Source organism: Archocentrus centrarchus, chromosome 3 (genome assembly GCF_007364275.1).
Source record: "Archocentrus centrarchus isolate MPI-CPG fArcCen1 chromosome 3, fArcCen1, whole genome shotgun sequence".
In the NCBI taxonomy this organism is placed as follows: domain Eukaryota; kingdom Metazoa; phylum Chordata; class Actinopteri; order Cichliformes; family Cichlidae; genus Archocentrus; species Archocentrus centrarchus.
Window position 1 is genome coordinate 24306051 of NC_044348.1, and position 20952 is coordinate 24327002.

Consider the following 20952-nt stretch of genomic DNA (forward strand, 5'->3'; position numbering starts at 1 on the left):
CACTTCTTCTGCATACATGTGAAAGTTATCTGAACTTTTCCAATGCATCAGCGAGTGTTACTAACTCTATTTGCTGCACCCTTGTCATTCACAGTTGTGTCCATATTTTGTTGGACAAAGTTATAATTTTTGTAGTTTTGCTTCTGTTCACCACCATAGTGAAATTTAAATCAAACAGATGTGATTAGTGGAGACTTTCAGCTTTAATTCAAGGGGTTGTACAAAAAAAACTGTTTGGGAATTAGTCATTTTTATACAGCCTTCTATTTTCAAAGGCTCAAAAATAATTGGGCATAATTGACTGACAAGCAGTTCTCTTTCATAGCATTTGTGAGACACTCGCTCGTGCTACTCAGAGAACCAGGGTTATATACATAACCTTAAGTTTCATGGCCAGGTGAGGCCTGTTCCTTTTTTATTTCATGACAGATGACTCAGACATAATATCTGAAGTTGTCAGTGCAAGTGAGGGAGGCTAAAAAAACAAAATAAGCAAATAACAGTGAAAAAATTTGGAGTGTTCAAATTGACAATCAGAATTATTTACATGGTTAAGAAAAACAACTTCACAAAATCTAATTAAGTCCAGAACACACTCAAGGATGTTGGTGTATCATTGTCAATAAAGAGATGCCTTCATGAAGGGAAATACAGTGTTTACAACAAAATCCATACCACTGGTTACACTCGAGACCAAGAAGGCCAGATTAGACCTTGCCAGAAAATGTCTATAACAGCCTGTACAGTTCTGGGAAAAAAAAAAAATCTTTGAACAGATGAAACCAAAATTAAATTGTACCAGAATGATGGTAAGAGAAAAGTGTGAAGGAGAAGAGAAGCAGTTTATTACCATATTATCTGTAAAACATGGTGGAGGCAGTGTTAAGCATGGACATGTATGGTTGTCAGTGGAAACAGGTCAGTACTGTTTATTGATGATGTGCCTGTTGATAGTATTTTGAAGTGTACAGGGCTATACTCTCTGCTCAGGTTCAGCCAAATCCTGCAAAACTGATTGGAGAGTGCTTTACAGTGCAAATGGATAATGACATGGAGCATACTGTAAAAGCCAAGCAAGAGTTTCTTAAGCCAGAGAAATGGGATATTCTTCAGTGGCTAAGTCAGTCATATGATCTCAACCCAAGGAAGCATACATCTCATTTATTAAATACACGCTAAATGCAGAAAGACCCACAAGCAAGCAGCAACTGAAGGTGGCTGCAGTAAAGGCATGGTCCAAGACTTCAGGTAGTCATTGATGGCAAAGGATTTTCATCCAAGAATCAAAATCAATCCTTACATTTAACATTATGTTAGTTTGTCCAGTAACATTTTGAGCCTGTGAAAAAGGAGTGTGTATAAAAATGTCTATAATTCATAAACGGTTGGGGCAGAATTTTAGTGAAATCCCTTGAACTAAAGCTGAAAGTCCACTTTAATCACAGCTTGATTGTTTGATTTAGAATCCGTTGTGGTGGTGTGCATACAAAACTAGAACAATTGTGTCTTTGTGCAACAAATCATGGACCTATCTGTACACATACAAGTATTTCATATGTATCACACTTTACAGGCATCCCATACCCATGATGCTATAGCAGAGGCAGCTCAGCTCATGAAAGAGGCGGTTGATGACATTATGGTGACGCTGAATGAAGCTGCCAGTGAGGTGGGAATGGTGGGAGGAATGGTGGAGTCCATCGCAGATGCTATGGCCAAGGTGGGTCCAGCTGGTTACAGTGTGTTGTTATTTGGTAGTGCAGTAAACAATGATATGAGGATATAGCATGATGTCTTCACTGCTTTTAAATTATGCTTAGAGATTTATGGAGTAAATTAATTTGCACTCTGCTTCTTGAGTAACAGAATTTACTACAGCTACAGGAAAAACTCTCGAGTTTTAGGCTCTTTGTCTGCATTAGCAATTGTCTGTCTTTCACCATCATCTGATTGAGCTCGTCACCAGCTGGGTACTGACTGACAGCTCCATTCTGTCTTCATTTGTGTTACAAGATGGCATGGCTGCAAGTCAGATAATACAATCATCCAACATTATCTTAAGATGCGCAAAACCATAAGTTGTCCTAAAAGGGTCAGTTGCACCCACACTCTGCTCTGTCCCCAACATTCAGAACTGGCATAGAAAATTAGTCCAATTAAATCTAGTGCACTAAAAATTAAGTTACTTGATATTATATTACACACTTGTTCTCCATTTTAGTATTAATTGTTAAAACTGTGTAGTGGGAAACATTCTGCTTTGAAAAGTTTTACATGGGCAAAAGCCAGAATGCTCTAAAGAAAGAGTGGGGTAAATGAATTTAAAGTTAACAGTACAGCAGTTATGGTGTAGAAGCAAATGTTAACCTTTTTCCAGAGTTTACAGAGCAGTCATCATTTTCTCATGAAAGTTCCCTCCTTTTCTTTCCTTCTTTTGACCCATGATTTTCTGTTGCCATGCAAAACATCTTGATTACAACCATAATGTTTCCCAGGCACCATTTTAAAAAGTCACTGATTAACATATTAATACAAATCACAAGCCACTGAAGCATAGGGAAATTGACTGTCAACACAGCCATTCTTACTCAGAGCCAGATAATTTGACCTATCTTTCCAATTAACATTGAAAGTATTGGCAAACCCATGACCTGCAAAACAAGAAAAAGCCTTTTATCTCAAGTACAGACAGCAGCTAGCTAATTATATTTCTCCTTACCGTACTGAGAGGCATTGCAAAGGTGAAGAAGTGTCTCAGGAGTGTGAGTTCACCAGAGGGAACGGCATCTTTGCGTCAACTGTATGTGGCATGTCATGAATAATTAATGAAAATGGTTCATTTTTAGTACATGTTCAGCATGCAGGTGCATGATTTGTCTGTGTGTCAGTCAGCGAAGTTGATTAAATGGGGATAATCCTCTCAAATAATCCCATTGGAATAATGGTCACCCTCCACTATGGTTGTTAGCAGCGGTGATTTAAACAGCTTTTCTGATTAACTTTGAGTCACCTAGTCAAGGCTGCAGATTTTAACGTATTATTTCTGTCAGCGGGAGGAGTGAACACCATGAACTTGCAATATTACAGATATCTTTCAGTACCAGCGTGTTTTTCTGGCATGGTGGAATCTCTTGTATTCTTTGCTTTTCCGTGATATAATAAGTAGTCTAATTTGGCAGAAATGCTAGAAACATATAATATTTGAACTGCAAGCTCATGATCAAATGTTTTTGGGGCTGATGCTGTTTTAAAGCTATAATTACAGAGTGGGTAATTAGGTGGATAATTTATAATGAGTGTTTATCGTTCATACAGAGTATTCCTCTGAATATAAAGCTGCATTAATGTTGGTTTGCTGATGCCTGCACACCTGGCAGAATTGGTATAATTGAAGGGTAGATTCGATTTAACGTGCCATTACAAGTAAAGAGCTGAAAAATGTATTTTTCTTCACGTTTGAAGATCTTTGTTCCTATTGCGAAGGACAAACCAATCATGCCTAAAATGAAAATGCAGTGCCATTTTAACTGCGTGCTGATGTGTGTCTTTCCTTAGCTGGATGAAGGTACACCACCTGAACCTGAGGGCTCATTTGTGGATTACCAGACCAGTATGGTGAAATACTCTAAAGCCATTGCTGTCACTGCTCAGGAAATGGTAAGCTCTCAAAATAACTCTTAACATTTTTGTTTCTGAAGTACACTTATGAGCTATGAATGGGTTATTGTTGATTATAAGCAATCCCATATCTGTTCTCTCATTTTTATCATTTTTGTAACCTTGTGATTTTGTCCTTTCTTGGACTTTTCTCCTTTAGAGGAAAAAAAAATTCAGTCTCAAAGAACCTTCTCATTAAATAAAGTTTTCAAAGGTATTTTGTTAAAGCAGCCATATTAAACTAATTTCAACTGTAAGCCTTTTTCAGTCTGTAGACTCTCAAGTTTGATGTTACATACCGTTTTGTTTCTTTAAGCACGTTCTTATATAGGCAGTTAAACAAATGATCTGACACCCCCCCCCCCCCCCCCCCCCCCCCCCCCCCCCCAAATATCCATCAGATGACCAAATCAGTGACTTGTCCCGATGAGCTGGGAGCCCTGGCATCACAAGTGACTGTGGACTACAGCCAGCTGGCTGTTCAGGGTCGACTGGCTGCCCGTACAGCTGAACCAGAGGAGGTGAGGAGGACATCTGAAATGTTTTACCTATGAAACAGCACTGCTACTTCAGTGTAAACGTTTTCCCTTTGTGACATTTATGGCTTCTTGGATCTAAAGGAAACCTATGTATTAACATCTATCAGTATGCTGTTCCTTATTTTCTGTCACATTGTTGTTTAATGTTCATCAAAGTTCAGGCTTCAGACTGCTCTAAATGCTGTGCCACGAGCAGTCGGGGGTGAGGGGAGGGAGACATGACAAAAGACACAATGTGGAAGGGAACCAGAGATTGACAATAACTAATGATTAAATGCAGAGTGGTGTTTAAACACAGAGAGTGAAAAGTAGTGAATGAAAAAGAAACACTCAGTGCATCATGAGAATATCCCAGCAGACTAGGTCTATTGCAGCTGATCCAGTATAAGTATGATCAAGAAGGAAGGTCTATCCATCCATCCATCCTCTTCTGCTTATCCTGTTCAGGGTCGCGGGTGGCTGGAGCCTATCCCAGCTGTCATACGGCGAAAGGCAGGATACACCCTGGACAGGTCGCCAGCCTGTCACAGGGCTAACACAGAGAGACAGACAACCATTCACACCTATGGGCAATTTAGAATCACCAATTAACCTAACCCCAGTAACTGCATGTCTTTGGACTGTGGGAGGAAACCGGAGTACCCAGAGGAAACCCATGCAGACATGGGCAGAACATGCAAACTCCACACAGAAAGGCCCGGGCCAAGGTAGATTCAAACCCAGACCTTCTAGCTGTGAGGCAGCAGTGCTAACCACCACGCCACCGTGCCGCCCCAAAATTGAAGGTTTTAAGCTTAATCTTAAAAATAAAGAGGGTGTCTGTCTCCCAAATCCAAATTGGGAGCTGGTTCCACAGAAGCGGGGCATGAAAGCTGAAGGCTCTGCCTCCCATTCTACTCTTAAGTATCATAGGCACCACACGCAAGCCTGCAGCCTGAGATTGAAGTGTTCTATTGGGGTGAGAGAACACCCCGATAGAACAATAGGCCTGATTATTTAAGACCTTGTATGTAAGAAGAAGGATTTTAAATTAAATTCTGGATTTAACAGGGAGCCAGTGAAGTGCAGCCAATATGGGAGAAATGTGCTCTCTCTTTCTAGTCCCTGTCAGTACTCTAGCTGCAGCATTTTGGATCAGCTGAAGGCTTTCAAGGGAGCTTTTAGGACAGCCTGATAATTATGAATTACAATAGTCCAGCCTAGAAGTAATACATGCATGAATTAGGTTCTCAGCATCACAGTGAGACAGGATGTTTCTAATTTTAGAAATATTGCACAAATGCAAAAAGCAGTTCTACATATTTGTTTAATATGTGCATTGAAGGACATATCCTGGTCTAAAATGACTGCAAGATTTCTCACAGTGTTACTGGAGGCCAAGGTAATGCCACCCAGAGTAAAGATCTGGTCTGACACCATGTTTCTAAGATTTGTGGGGCCGAATACAAGAACTTCAGTTTTATCTGAATTTAGAAGCAAGAAATTAGTGGTCATCCAGGTCTTTATGTCTTTAAGACATTCCTGCAGTTTAACTAATTGATGTGCATCATCTGGCTTCATGGACAGATAAAGCTGGGTATCATCTGCATAACAGTGAAAATGTATTCAATGCTTTCTTATAATACTGCCTAAGGGAAGCATGTATAGTGTAAATAGAACTGGTCCTAGCACAGAACCACAACAGTATCAAAAGCTACACTGAGGTCCAACAGGACAAGAACAGAGATGAGTCCACTGTCAGAGGCCATAAGAAGATCATTTGTAACCTTCACTAATGCTGTTTCTGTACTGTGATGAATTCTGAATCCTGAGTGAAACTCTTCATATAAACCGTTCCTCTGCAGATGATCAGTTAGCTGTTTTACAACTACAAAGGAAGGTTGGAGATTGGCCTATAATTATAATAAGACAGCTGGGCCGATTGATGGCTTTTTATGGAATGGTTTGATTACTGCCACCTTAAAATACTAAAAAGGCAATTAATAAAAATAAAAAGGCAATTAATAAAGATAGATTAATCATTTTTTAGATTGAAGCATCAATTAATGGTAGGACTTCTTTGAGCAGTTTTGTTGGAATGGGGTCTAATAGAGACATTGATGGCTTGGAGGTAGTAACTATTGAAGTTAACTGTGAAAGATCAATCAGAGAGAGTCTAAATAAATATAAGCACTACTGAAAGTAGCTGCACACAAAGATGTGTCTGTGAGATGGTCATGAATAATTTTATCTCTAATGGTTAAAATTTTATTTGTGAAAAAATCCATGAAGTCATTACTAGTTAAAATTACAGGAATACTCAGCATAACAGAGCTCTGACTTTGTCAGCCTGGCTACAGTGCTGAAAAGAAACCTAGGATAGTTCTTATTTTCTTCAATCAGTGATGAATAGTAAGATGTCCTTTTTTAGAGGAGCCACAGTATCCAGAGTCGGAATATGGCCATCTCAGTCACACAGCTCTGGCTGTGAGCACAGAACCTCTCCTCACCTGCTGTGCAAACCTTTTTTATGAAGGGTGGCCAATCAGATGAAAGTTAGATTTGTGGGCAGGGGAATTGAGCTAAAGTAGCTTGTTTCAGACAATGTGTGAACTGAGGAATTGCACCAGACAAATAAGATAATTAAGGATCATTTTCAACAGTTAATCATGCACACCTATTCCAGCTAGTGCAGGAATAAAAATGTAGTGCTGGAAATGAGTGTAATAGACCTCCCTTATTTTATACATGAACATGAAGAATATAAGTCAGCTAATCAGCTGCATTTTATTTACTCATCTGTTTATTTTGCAGTTAAATAAATATCCTCCTCCTTTATGTTATTGCTATGGTTTGTGTTTACAGATTGGTTTCCAGATCAAGACCCGAGTGCAGGATCTTGGTCATGGCTGCATCTTCCTGGTCCAAAAGGCCGGAGCTCTGCAGATCACCCCATCTGACAGTTTTACCAAACGGGAGCTCATTGATTGTGCCCGCGCAGTCACAGAGAAGGTATTATTCTGCCAATAAAATGGGGCAACTTTATTTAATTAAAACCATTTTTGTGCTTTTTATTATTTTTTTTTGTTCAGATAATTCTGCTCACTCATGCCACTAATGAAGCAAAACAGTTTATCTGAGTTGCCCCATGCATTAACCCATTTGGCTAATTGTTCTAATTTGCTTCATCTCTGGGCTGGAGGTTTTTCTGCTTGGCCTGGTGTGTTCCACACTGAACTCTGTTCAGTGTTGTTCTTCAATTGAATGTTAGAGTAAAATTGTTTTTAGCTGTGTAGTTCACATGAAGTGATTTAGCTTGCGTGGGCTGTAATTAATTTTATCTATGTGTGGTTTAGTCATAGGAATCCAAAGCATTTACAGATAACACTTTACAAGCATTTGTATATTCTTTTGCACATCATACTTGTCGTGTTTTAATATCACGTTTTCTTATATCTGAACTTCTCACAGATATTTCTAATAATTCAAATGTGGCGACTTTTTTTTTTTAAATGCCAAATAAAACATAAATTCTGCTGCCACTCAGGCATCTGTGAGGAAAGGAAATATTTGAAAGCACTTTCACAGAAACTTATCTCAGTGAGCGAGTGAAGTGTGTTGCAATGTGCTAACGTGATGTTTTTTAATTTAATTTTTTTGTTGCTCTTTTGCTCTCCTCTGTTTTAACCAGTAAAGGTGTACTTAACTGTACTCAGACTGAGTAACACTACTTGACTGCAAATTGCCAAACTTGTATGTCCTTATTAATGTGCATCATAAAATTTACCAACCCAGCCTAGATATGAAAAATATCTCTGCCTCTGCACATCCTCACCTGTGTGATTAATGGTCTGTTTATGTCCCCAGGTGTCTTTGGTGCTTTCAGCCCTACAGGCAGGCAATAAGGGCACTCAGGCTTGCATTACAGCAGCCACTGCAGTGTCTGGTATCATTGCTGATTTGGATACCACAATAATGTTTGCGTCCGCAGGCACACTCAATGCAGAGAATGAAGAGTCCTTTGCTGACCACAGGTTAGTGCTTGAAATGCACCCAGTAGCGCAAGACATAACTACAAGACCCAGCAGGAGTCTAAAATCCGCCCTCTAGTTATCTATCATCCCAGACTGACAGAGTGACATATTGACTGCTGAACGGGGAGGAAATCTCTGCTGTTAGAAACAATAAATTATCCACAGACTTTGAAAAATGCAGGGAGTGTCATATCTTATTGTCCTTGCTCTCACATTTAGGATTCCATTCTGAGGCAGCACCTTCACTGTGAAATAACAGAATGTAAAGAAAAATACAGCAAAGTAGAATTATTTGGTTCTATGAGCAAAAATTAGTGTAGATTTTAGCGCAGCGTAGATCCCTTTTTTTTTTTTTTTTTTTTGAAGAATCATTGATGTGTAGAGAAGCCATCTTAGAACACGATGAAAGGAAACAGAATCACTTAATCTCAAATCATCTCACACAGCTACCTCAGAATTATAGAAGAAACTCTGCAGCTGCTTGTTGCCTTTGTCAGTTTTAGAAAAAAATAACTGACATGATTTATATAACCTTACTCATCCTTTTGTGTTTGCACAAGCTTTCATGAAGAAATGCCTTTGATATTAAAAGAGATGTGCACCAGTGTGCGTCCTTTTCACTGCAGTTCACACACAGTTGATTATATTTCTATCTTCTTGCCTTTTTTTTTTTTTCTTCTTCTTTAATCTTTCCTTTATCTACTGCCTCCTTTTCTGTTTCAGGGAAAACATTTTAAAGACTGCTAAAGCTCTGGTTGAGGACACAAAGATGTTGGTGTCCGGCGCAGCTTCCGGTCAGGAGAAGTTGGCTCAGGCTGCTCAGTCTTCTGCCAAGACCATTACCCAGCTCACAGATGTGGTCAAATTGGGTGCTGCCAGCATTGGCTCTGATGACCCTGAGACACAGGTTGACCATTATCATGTTTGTAATCCCCTCATTTCTGTTTGTCCTTTACTCAGTGTGCCTGTTTAATAGGGGAAATTATGGAATTATGAGCTGTGAATGGCAATAACCTTTCAGTTTTTCCCCCTTTCCTAGACTGTATGGTGATTAGTCTATGTCTATCTGTCCTTTCTCTAGGTGGTTCTGATAAATGCTGTCAAAGATGTGGCCAAGGCACTCGGTGAGCTCATTAGTGCCACCAAGTGTGCTGCTGGCAAGGCAGCCGATGATCCGTCTATGTACCAACTAAAGAGCGCTGCGAAGGTGAGCAGATCAGTCTGCAAGTACTGAAACTGTCCTCTAATTTAATGGTCTCCAGTGGGCTTGAATACTGAATTCTGAATGTTGGAAATTTTTTAAATTTTTCTCAAGAAAAATAAAAAATGGTTTCTCAACAAAAATCAAACAGATTTTTGTTGGTTTCTTCATATTCATATTTCTCATTTACTGATCATGATTATTCATATTCCCTGATTGTGAAAATGGAAAATCCACAGGAACAGGCATCAGTTTAAATTAATGACAATAATTCCACCATCCCACATCCTGTATGTATGCACAGCAGACATCCTTCCCTTCTTCAGGCGCGGTCATTAATCAGTAACAACACCCACAAGAGTTAAATTGAACTCTTAGTAATGACAGTGGACAGGATGTTCAGGATAGTAAGAAACTTGAGTGTTTCTAACCAAAATAACTATGCTTAGTGCTTTGTTCTGACACATATGCACTGTAAATTTTCAAAGTCACAGTTCATAATTCCCAGATGACACTAACTACTCATTATCACCTCAAGCTGTGAAACCTGAAAAAAATGTCAGTACTCAGTCAGCAACAGCTCGGTGTCATGGAGTCTTTCAGATGATCATGACATGCATCACATACAATTTTAGGACCTGAGGTGGAAGAAAAAAAAAATCTGGTAAAGCATTTCTAAGATTTTAGCTTTGAGTCTGGAGGGCTACAGTTTTTCCTTTATGGGGACTGTGTGCCCCCTATCGTTCATTATGGCATATTACAGCTGACTGTGACAGTTCTGTGTTTATAGTCTCTCGTTGTTCCAAAATAAGTGCAACATTACAGATAATTAGAAATGTTACCCTGAATTAAACAGGTTCAAGCTATACTTGGAAAGTAATGGGCTGAGAAAGTATGAGCCACCCATATATGATTGTACCTGTGTCATCAGTGTGCTGAAATATCCTCATTAGGCACATATTTATTTGCTTGATTCGTAATAAAATAGTCAGTCTTATCTGGTTATTTTAGCCATTAATTTTCTTTTTTTAATTATTATTATTAAAAAAACCCTAAATACTATTCCTTATCTTACATGTTTTAGCATGCCAGCCATTTTTTTGTTTCTAATTCAAAACTTGGATGTGGCTGAACTCTGTGTTCTGTATTTTTTTTTTTTTTTTTGCAGGTGATGGTGACAAATGTGACGTCCCTGCTAAAGACTGTCAAAGCTGTGGAGGACGAAGCTACTCGTGGTACCAGAGCGCTGGAGGCAACAATCGAGTGTATTAAACAGGAAATGTCGGTAAGGACATGACTGTTAGACAGTAGTAGTGTGGCGTCACAATGCCAAATTATGATGAGTAATATTTTTGTAAATTAGTGAAAATGTTGGGTGGCTGACACAGTAAACATATTTAGAGGAGTTATTGTTTTTATTGTTCTCTCAATTACATTTGTGCACTCTGTTAAATGTTGGCAGGTGTTTCAATGCAAGGACGCTCCCAACAAGACAACCACACCTGAGGAGTTCATTCGCATGACTAAGGGAATCACCATGGCAACTGCTAAAGCGGTGGCTGCAGGGAACTCTGCCCGACAGGAGGACATCATCCACACTGCCAACGTCAGCCGCAAAGCCATTTCAGACATGCTCACTACCTGCAAGGTGCTCTTTCTGCACAAACAAGTCATAAATGTTTAAATTATGTTATATTGGTGTATTTAAAAAAAAGGCGACATCCATCCATTCACCTGTTATTTCCCACTTATCTGAATTTGGTTGTGGTAACAGCAGGCTAAGCATGGCCTTTCTTCTCAGCACCACTTTCCAGTTTCCTTTTTGGCCATTTCACATCCCATCAATTCATTCATTCATTCATTCATTCATTTTCTTCTATCCAATTCAGGGTCCAAAATTCTGATTCTCACTCTGCCTCTCAAATGTCATACCCACACATATGTTTGTTTGTGTCTTTCAGCAAGCAGCCTACCATCCTGAGGTCAGTGAAGAGGTGAAGAACAGAGCACTGATGTTTGGAGCAGAGTGTACAACTGCATACATTGACCTGCTAGAACAAGTACTGCTGGTAGGTTGAACATTGTAGCAGCAAGTCTCTTTAGAGAGAGAGCTTACTTGCACATACGTGATCTCATTATTTGACTTTTTTGAGCTTGTTTACGCTGAGCATCCACTAATGTAACAGTACTCATGTGTCTTTATATAGGTCCTGCAGAAGCCCATTGCAGAGCAGAAGCAGCATCTGGCAGCTTGCTCCAAGCGAGTGGCAGGAGCGGTCACAGAGCTCATCCAGACCGCTGAGGCCATGAAAGGTAATGGCACAAAAAGACACAAGTCACACATCACCACATTACACATGAACTCCTTTTAAAGTGTCATGCAATAAACTCAAATTAATATCCGTAATTGAAAGCTTTTATTTACTTACTAATAAAGCTTCCAACCAATATTATTTTGTTAGTAGTAGGACGCTGTGCTTCTATAGGAGAATGTTTTTAAAAAAGCTCACGTAACAGAAAAAGGAAAATATTTCTTTATTTTAAACATTTGTTAATATTCCTGTCCTCCTTCTCTTGCTACAGATGGAGGTAAGTTAGGGTTGTTTTCTGTACTGTGCCAGTTTTGAGCTCTTAAATAATTTCTCTCCTTAGCACTAATATCAGTTTTTATTTAATCTCATCAAATCCAGCTGCTCTCAGGCTTCGCAGTTACATCCATCTGCTCCATCCATCATGCTTTCTTTTATGCTCCATCTCATTTCAAAGAAATCACTCCATCTTCATTGCAGTGAACAATGGTTTATTGTCATCTATGCATGGGATGTAAAGATACATGGCACACTTTTCTGTGTGGAGTCACAGTGTACTTGTTTTCTTTGGCTCACAGTGTGAAGCATGTTTGGTCGGCACACTGCTTTGTGAAGCATTAATAATATCCGATTTTCAAATTAAAATCTTATGAATATGCGTGTGCCTGCCTGCCTCAGGTTCAGAGTGGGTGGATCCTGAGGATCCAACAGTGATTGCAGAGACGGAGCTCCTCGGAGCTGCGGCGTCCATCGAAGCAGCAGCTAAGAAGCTCGAGCAACTCAAACCCCGAGCTAAGCCAAAGGTGAGTGAATATGACGGAAAACTGAGTGAAGAGGTGAAGGAGATAATGATGTCACTGTAGTGTTTAAATGAGCTAGAAGGGAACTGTGAAAAGGTCATTTTTCTTTTTTTTTTCCCTCTTCAGTTTAAAGCTTTTAGGATGCTGTTTTTAAAGATGTATTCATCATGAAAGATGGCACTGAAGCAAGTTATGACTCATAAAACACTATTTCTACCTAATAGATGATATGATGATAGAAATACTCAATTACAAGTAAAACGTCTGATTTCAAAATTTCAAATACAAGTATCAACACAGCAATGCAATTAAAAGTAAGAATACACATGTATTGCCTGTCAAATGTAAAAACTAGACTATTAAAACGTTATTGTTGTTCATATACATCAGTGTGTGGGTATAATTTAACTGTTTATGTGGTTAGACTTTAGTGGTTACCAACAGGGACGGGTCCTCTGCAAAGAGTCACAAGAGGCGTCTGATATGATATGTGACAGTTATGTGATTGATAATCTCACTGTAATACTCAAGAACTCTCTGTCCACAAACTCCTCCTATGCAGTCAGGAGTTGAGCAACCAAACTTGGCACACAGGTGCAGGTCCTATGCCACATATTATGACCTCATCATGATGCCTAGCAGCCACCTACCAGCTGCCCAAAATGACTCAGATGATCGCATTTATGCACCTACAACACCTTTATAAAAGCATAGTATCTGTTTAATTTCACAACAGTAATGTATCATTTAGATCCACAACACTTGAATTATGCATTATGAATTATCCATGATATTATGAGGCCCTCATGTTGCCTAGCAACCACCTAACAGCAGACTAAAATCCAAACAGTGCTGTAGCATGGGCATGTATAAGTTTATTTAATCTAAAGTATAGTGCCTCTGGCTGTCAGGTAATGGACTTAAAATGTATTCTAATGCCCTTGAAGTAGAAGTATCAAATATAGGTATGATTAGTAATTAGTTACGTTGTTGAACTGTGTGTAATAAGATTGGAATTCTTAGCTTTGTCTTTATCCTTTAAAAAGTCCCATTTGATCTGAGTACCAAATATTTTACCTTTTAAGATTACTGGTCATCTTTGCAACTGTCAAGTGATTTGTTGCCTTTTAGATATGACTTCTTATTTTCATCTTTGGACTGCACAATGTATACAGCACTGTAGCTTTAGTAGTAGTAGTAATACTTTGAAGTATTCCCTAATCAGTGCCTGTGCCTGTCTGTCGATATCTGTTTATGTGGTTTATATTTAAGTTTCAGTGTTATTATTGGGAGTTATACAAGGAGCATTTTTACGGTAACAAAATGGGACATTTTGTTTTTGTGACATTACTGAAAGGGTGCTCTGTTGCTTGTCCTGTCAAACTATATTGTGTACAGTATTGTGCAAAAGTCTTAAACCACCCTTCATTACTTTATATTTTTTGCTTCAAGGGGCCAGACTTTCTTGTAACTTTTTTAAAAGGTGTCTTGAGCCATAGTTCTCCAGGCTTTCAAATTTTTTCTTTGGACAATGGCTGATTTTTCACTCATTTTCAGTTGATTCTGTGTACCTGACCATTTTCAGATAGTTTTTTTTTTTGCGCTTGTTTGTTAAGTCACTTAACGCTGACCTATGAATCATACGAGCATTAAAAATGGCGTGAACCAGTGCTGTGTCTACACATAATAGACAACTTAGCAAAGAACTAATTTGAATAGTATCTTTAGATGCTTTTTTACTGTCAGCCTGTCACAAAATAACTAATTTCTTCCCATTTCTTTAATTAAATCTACAAAAAGTACCTAATATAACACAGTCTGACAGCCATAAAATAGTATTTTTGCACCAACAAGGTGATTTCCAAAGAGCTATTAGCCAAAAACTTGGCATGTCTCAACATGGTGTGCAGTGGGTCCTGAAAAAAAATTTGAGGAAACTGGACAAGAGGAGGAAAAAAGTGGCAGGTCTTAAAAAAACAAACAAAAAAAAAAACTCAACAGCAGATGAACAGTATCTGAAAGTCATGTCCTTAAGAAATTGAAAAAAAATCCAGCAAGGACCTGAGAGATGCATCTGGGCCTTCAGTTAATCCATCTGCTGTTCACCAAAATCTCATCAGAAATGGTTTCAGTGGCTGTCAAGAAGCCATTCTGAAGGCAACAGGAGAAAGGTATGCCAGATTACACAAGAACTGGACTGAAAATCAGTGGCAACAGGTCTTGTGGACGCATGAATCTAGATTTGAAATGGTTTGGTCAATATGTACAGAGGTCAGGAGAGAGGTACAACAGTGAGTGTTCACAGACATCTGTAAACTACAGTGGAGCCACTGGCTGCATTTTGGCCAGTGGTGTTGGGGATCTTGCCAAACTGATGTAATTATGAGCGCAGAATTTTGATCCATCATGCAATAGCATTTGAAAGCATCTGATTGGCAACCATTTATTTTTTTAGTATGACAATGATTCCAAATATTACCAATGCAGTAAAGGCATACCTGAATAGAAAAACACACCTTGGAACACTATCAGTCCTGGATTGGCCTCCTCAGATCCCAGACCTCAACATTATTGAAGAATTGTGGGATCATCCTGAGAGAGAATGGAACAAAGGCAGCCAAGATCCAAAGAAGAGTTTTGAATGTCCTTCAGGAAGTCTGGAGAACTATTCCTGAAAACTACTTAAAGAAATTACAAGAACGCTGCCTCGCAGAGTTCAGGCTGTGTTGAAGAATAACAGTGTTCATACCAAATATTGGCTTTGAAGCTCATTAGAATTGTGCAAACTACACAATTCAATTAATCATTGCACACATTTCTGTTTTCTTTGCAAGTTATAAAGAAATGAAGGATAGCTCAAGACTTTTGCATAGTGCTGTATGTGTGTGTGTGTGTGTGTGTGAGTGTGTGTGAGTGTGTGTATATATATAAATTTATCTATATATATATATATATTCACCTTCTACCCAGTTTATTGCATATTCATGTTCAACTAGGTTTTAACTGTTAATCTGAACTCTGTAGCTGACAGTTGGTTTGAAAAACTCACTAAAACCCACAATACTGTACATAATATTCATTCACATTGCATTTATCAACACCACCATGTTTACTGTGTTTACTCCTCCTCTTCATCCCACTCCTCCTCCACCCATCTAGCCACTCATCCATCCATGTTAGTTCATGTTAGTTCTAGCTTAAGCCTGTCCCAGTCTATGTCTTCTAGCTCCCAGTTAATCCCCTGCCCTCCCTCTTCCCTCCCTGCGTGCCCCCACCACCGGAGGCCTTCTCTGCAGGGCTCTGTCTGATATGTTTGATATATTAGGTTGTTATTCAGTCCCAACTATATATCAAACATATTCCTACAGTGTCCCGCTCTGTCTACAGACATGTGGTGTGAATGTGTTTGTGTGTGTGTGTTATAACAAGCAGACAAGAGTATGATAGGATATTTTATATAGTCTTGCTTTTTGTTGTTGTTGTATGTAGCTCCTTATCAGCTGTTGCAGCTTGAGAAGAGGCTTTGTATCTGGCCGCAACATCATTGTTTCTCTTACCAACTGTGCCAACCCTGGGGTGGGGTGGGGTGGGGGGTGGGGTGGGGGGAGTGATCAATCAGATGCAGCTTTTTTCCATTTAAAAACAAACCCCTCTGTAAAAATGTGCATACAGAATGAGTTAAATGTTATTTAATGGAGTAATGAATGGCAGTAAATGTATTTTCAGTGAAATGTGACTTGTAAAATTCTTCAGGTTGAGTAAAGGATTAATCAACTCTGATTTTTATTTAAATTTCACCCTGGCAAAAGGCTTAATCATTTGACTGGTTCTCTCCCACCTCAGCAGGCGGACGAGACGCTGAACTTTGAGGAGCAGATCCTGGAGGCAGCTAAATCCATTGCTGCAGCAACCAGCGCTTTGGTTAAATCGGCCTCAGCTGCCCAGAGAGAGCTGGTAGCTCAGGGAAAGGTGGGCTCCGTCCCTGCCAATGCTCTGGATGATGGACAGTGGTCCCAGGGGTTGATCTCTGCTGTAAGTCCTGTATTGTTTTACATAGGTTACAATCACATCTGCCATTTTGTCGCAAATTAACTTTTTGAGTTATTTATTTATTTGTTTTAACCAGGCACGTATGGTAGCAGCAGCAACTAGCAACCTGTGTGAGGCAGCAAACGCCTCCGTGCAGGGTCACGCCAGTGAGGAGAAACTCATCTCCTCAGCCAAACAGGTGGCAGCCTCCACTGCCCAGCTGCTGGTGGCCTGTAAGGTGAAGGCTGACCAGGACTCTGAGGCCATGAGGAGACTGCAGGTAAATACTTTTTGCAGGCGACAGTCAGAATTTTAAAAAGATAGTTGTCGTCTTTTGGGATTGCAGCACCAGATAAGAGTCCCAGCAAGAAAATCCTAGAGTCTTTGGGAATGCTGTAGCCCATAATGTACTCAATACTTTTTTCTTTTTTTTAAAAAATCTTGTAGCATGCTGGAAATGCAGTGAAGAAGGCATCAGACAATTTGGTGCGGGCAGCCCAGAAAGCAGCATTTGAAAAAGCAGATGAAGACAACGTGGTGGTCAAGACAAAGTTCGTAGGTGGAATAGCGCAGGTAATGCTTTAAAGCAGCATTTAATTTTGAAGCAAGCTTCTGTTACTTTAAGATTTGTTTTTTCAGTTGACTCTGGTGCAATATCAGCTTTAATGTTAACTAAATCTGTCCCAGGCCTCTAAAACCTCCACCTCCACTAGCTTGCACATCTTCAAGCACCATGGACACACTCTTGGTTAATGTGACAGATCTGTTTAATGACAAAGATTGCAATGCAGCAGCATAATCAGCACTTGTATGCATCCAACACTTCTTAATTTCATCTTGTCACTTTTCTCATAAACGATTTGTCTCCTTCAGCCAATACTCATAATTCAAATGCCCTGTTGTTTAATACAAGCGCATTCCCACATATCTACAGTCAGACTGTATACACAGAAACACACAGAAACACCAGCCATAGAAACACTGAGGAATGACAAAGAGGTTGTTAATTTTCTAAAAAATTGGGATCATATTACAACAATTTGGCAAATTTTGGAATGTGTATGTATTAAAAATAGTTAAAATGATAAATGCTCTGATGTATAAGGTTTCCTCACTGTCTGTGTAGATCATCGCAGCCCAGGAAGAGATGCTGAGGAAGGAGAGAGAGCTGGAAGAAGCCAGAAAGAAACTGGCCCAGATCAGGCAGCAGCAGTACAAGTTCCTGCCCAGCGAATTGCGAGAGGACAGCAACTAGTTAATCAGCCTCACCTTTGCTGCTGCATACGCTTACACCAGTGTGAAGAGCACATCTGTTGTTGGGTGCAAATTTGTATCCTTCTAATGGCACACCTGGACAGATGTGTGTCTTACAGTGAATTCAAATATATTGAGACTGATTAACAAACCCGGGTCTGCAGTGAACACTGTTGACCGCACAACATGTAATCATCATCAGTGAGCATGTTTCGAAAACTACTACGTGAAACTGACTACTTTGTGAAAACAACAAAAAGATTGTGGTGATCGGCTGAAGAGCTTCTTCACGTCCTAATGTATGGCATAACTACTTCAACTGATGTGATCTAAACCAGAATGTGACATGCTTGGTTCAAACAGCACATGTGCTCTTACGTTTGTTCCTAAGCCCCATTTTCTTATGTTTAACAATTTGCAGCTCTTGTGCATAAACTTTAAAATGAAGAACTGATTGTATTGCTGTTCACGTCACATAGCCATTTAACTGCAATGACACCCTGAAAGCAAAAACATTTCTGCTTGGTATGCTGATATTGTGTGAATGTTTGCCTATATACCCCAATCTGGCACCTTAATGTCTGTCTGAATCACGTAAATCACTGTGGCATGACTTGACTTTAATTCAGTGGCCATGAACCCTAATATGTTGGAAGGTCAGATTTTGCTTATTGGTGTTTCTTGGACCATTTCAGCAATGAAAGTGTTTCTGGAAATCTTCTCTTGATGTAGACAGTTATAGTAAAAACCATCTTTGCTTTCTGTCTAGTCATTTTTTTATTCTCTTTGTTTGCTCTGTGTGCAAAACATCTTTGCAATTTGCAATAAATTCTACATGTTTTTCACAACCCTTGGATATAGGACCTCATGTGCAGCCTCTAAGACTCAAATAGAATGTTCCTCATTATTTTACCATGTAAATGCTTTCCTACGCAGGACATATTACCATGAAATGGATATTTATTACTCCTGAATAATTTAGAGGAGTGGGGTCTCTTTCAGGGTCAGAAATAGTCTTGTTTAGTTATTACCACTAGCAGAGTCTTGGGTGGCTTCCTGGCAAGATATCAGATCTTTTCAAAGACCCTCAAAAAATGTTTTTTATTATTTGTAATTTCAGGTATTGAGACCTGGATACAGTATAAACAGAATATGATCATGATGCAATAAGATGGATGGTGCTTTAGGGGGCAGTATTGGCTTCCCTTCTGCCATGCAAACTTAAAGTAATAACACAGAATGCTTATTTTAGTGTCAGTACAGAGTGAAAAGTTTGCGTAACCCTGCAGGTCAATTGACTCCTACATCATGCATGTTTTGAATAAATGAACAGATGCCACGGACCTCTTGAATTAGCTGAATGCTGTGCAGTGCCAATTCTATGCATGCACTTTTTCCTGATGAGTATTGGTCTCAACAAATGTATTTTGCCCTTATATGTTGATATATTTCTATCCCAACTTTTTGAGATAAATTAGTCAGTTTTCCAGCAATATTCAATCACTGCCAGGGACTGATTGTATTCATCTCCAAATCTGTAAATTCAGGAAACAACAAAATTCAGAATCTGAAAGTAACTTGGCAATAAGCTAAAAAAAAAAAAAATCTAACTTAAGTGAATTAAAAGTGAAGTGTCAGAAGGTTTTTTTTTTTTCTGGATGTTCTGTGCTGCGTTACTGAATATGCTACTCACTGCAATAGAAGAACCTTTTGTTTGTAATGTGTTTTGATTACTTGTCTCACTATTTGGGCTGTGTTTTCAATATTAAACTACAGTAGATTGTAAGAATAGGTCCTGCTGTGAAAACGCATGACTTTGTACTTTGAATGCAGACTGATTCAGACCTCTGCATGAGGACAGCATACCACAGCGAAGCGCTAAAGACAGACCGTCACCTTTAAGTTTCTGGGGGTTGTTTTTGTTTTGTGCGTGAGCATGAGAAGCGAGGGTGGGTTCACTGCTTTATCAGTCAAGTCTGTAGTGTTTTTATTAGTGCCTTAGTCCGTAGCCCATACACTGTTTGGTCTGCTTAAGTGACAGCTTCATCTCAGTGGTCAATAGAAGGTACTGGACACATTTGTTTGAAAATGTAGGTTCATGTCTGTGGGTTTTTTTTTACATTCGTTCTCCCACTTGCTAACATACGGTTCCTCTAAGTGCTAAAACCAACTGCACCCCCTTTATTTTCCTCTCTGCCACATGCAAGGCCTTTTAGGGATGACGGAGGAACACTCTGCCAGTCAGATAAATGTGTCGCTGTTTAAAATGTACTATCAGTATACTGTAGATACTGTATATGTATATTACACATATGAACACATTTTTGTACTGCATTCCATGGGCATGTACCACAGTGCTTCTAAATGATGACAGACTGGACACGAGCCTGTTACCTGCTTTGTGTGTTATGAAGTCACTGAAATTTTACAGGTGGGCTTTTTTTCCCCTTACGCTTTTAAGACTATGAAAGAAACACGTGATAAGAACATTTCAATATATATGTCACCATTAAGATATTGTGATGCATTTTAATGCTGTGGAATAATTGAAGTGTTCTGTGTGTTTTGTTCTCAAACCCCCCCCCCCCCCCCCCCCCCCCCAAAAAAAAAACAAAAAAACAGAAATGAAATAAAAATAAATTAGGAATTCGCTACAGTAAATGAATGATAACGTACAATAGAAAAGATATTTATCTGCCCTCTATAAAAACTATTTTTTGTATTCACTGAAAATAAAGCATTTCAATGTAAAGAAGAGTCGCGTTGTGGTTATTTCTGGACAGTGGAACATGTTTTGTAATTTTGCCTCTGTGTTGCATCACGGTGTATTTTAAATCAAACAGTCAGTATGTGACTGTATGTGCAGACTTTCATTAATGGGGCAACTGAATGACAAGCAGTTTCATGGCAAGGTGAGGCCATTCTCACTTTTTAAAATGAATATTTTTAAAATAAATTTTAGATCTACATTGTAATTTTTTAAAAAGATTTTCTCAGCTTTGATTTATTTATTCTTTTTCTACTTAAAGTATAAATTACTGTCTTTAGCAAAGCACAAATGAATTTGTATTGTTCTTTTTAGCTGCCACCACTGTTGGGGAAACTACTTTTAAAACAGGGTTTTGAAAACTTTTCCAGGATTAAAAAAAT

The 20952-nt window shown here is 39.0% G+C and overlaps 1 protein-coding gene across 4 annotated transcripts in view; it reads left to right on the forward strand.

The window, feature by feature from the left end:
• The window catches only part of tln2a (talin 2a), a 112941-nt gene extending 92563 nt beyond the window's left edge, over positions 1–20378 (forward strand). Inside the window, exons 43-59 of one of the 4 annotated variants that reach the window (XM_030719246.1) lie at positions 1574–1720; positions 3556–3657; positions 4059–4178; positions 7041–7187; positions 8043–8209; positions 8933–9116; positions 9291–9416; positions 10579–10695; positions 10873–11058; positions 11372–11479; positions 11618–11723; positions 11994–11999; positions 12398–12522; positions 16363–16551; positions 16646–16828; positions 16996–17121; positions 17675–17803. In XM_030719246.1, coding sequence (XP_030575106.1) covers positions 1574–1720; positions 3556–3657; positions 4059–4178; positions 7041–7187; positions 8043–8209; positions 8933–9116; positions 9291–9416; positions 10579–10695; positions 10873–11058; positions 11372–11479; positions 11618–11723; positions 11994–11999; positions 12398–12522; positions 16363–16551; positions 16646–16828; positions 16996–17121; positions 17675–17803 — 2268 coding nt within the window. Of the gene's footprint in view, positions 1–1573; positions 1721–3555; positions 3658–4058; positions 4179–7040; positions 7188–8042; positions 8210–8932; positions 9117–9290; positions 9417–10578; positions 10696–10872; positions 11059–11371; positions 11480–11617; positions 11724–11993; positions 12000–12397; positions 12523–16362; positions 16552–16645; positions 16829–16995; positions 17122–17674 lie in introns of all 4 variants that reach the window. The other 3 variants (XM_030719236.1, XM_030719253.1, XM_030719260.1) reach the window with 3 other exon arrangements.
• The last annotated feature ends 574 nt before the right edge of the window (positions 20379–20952 follow it).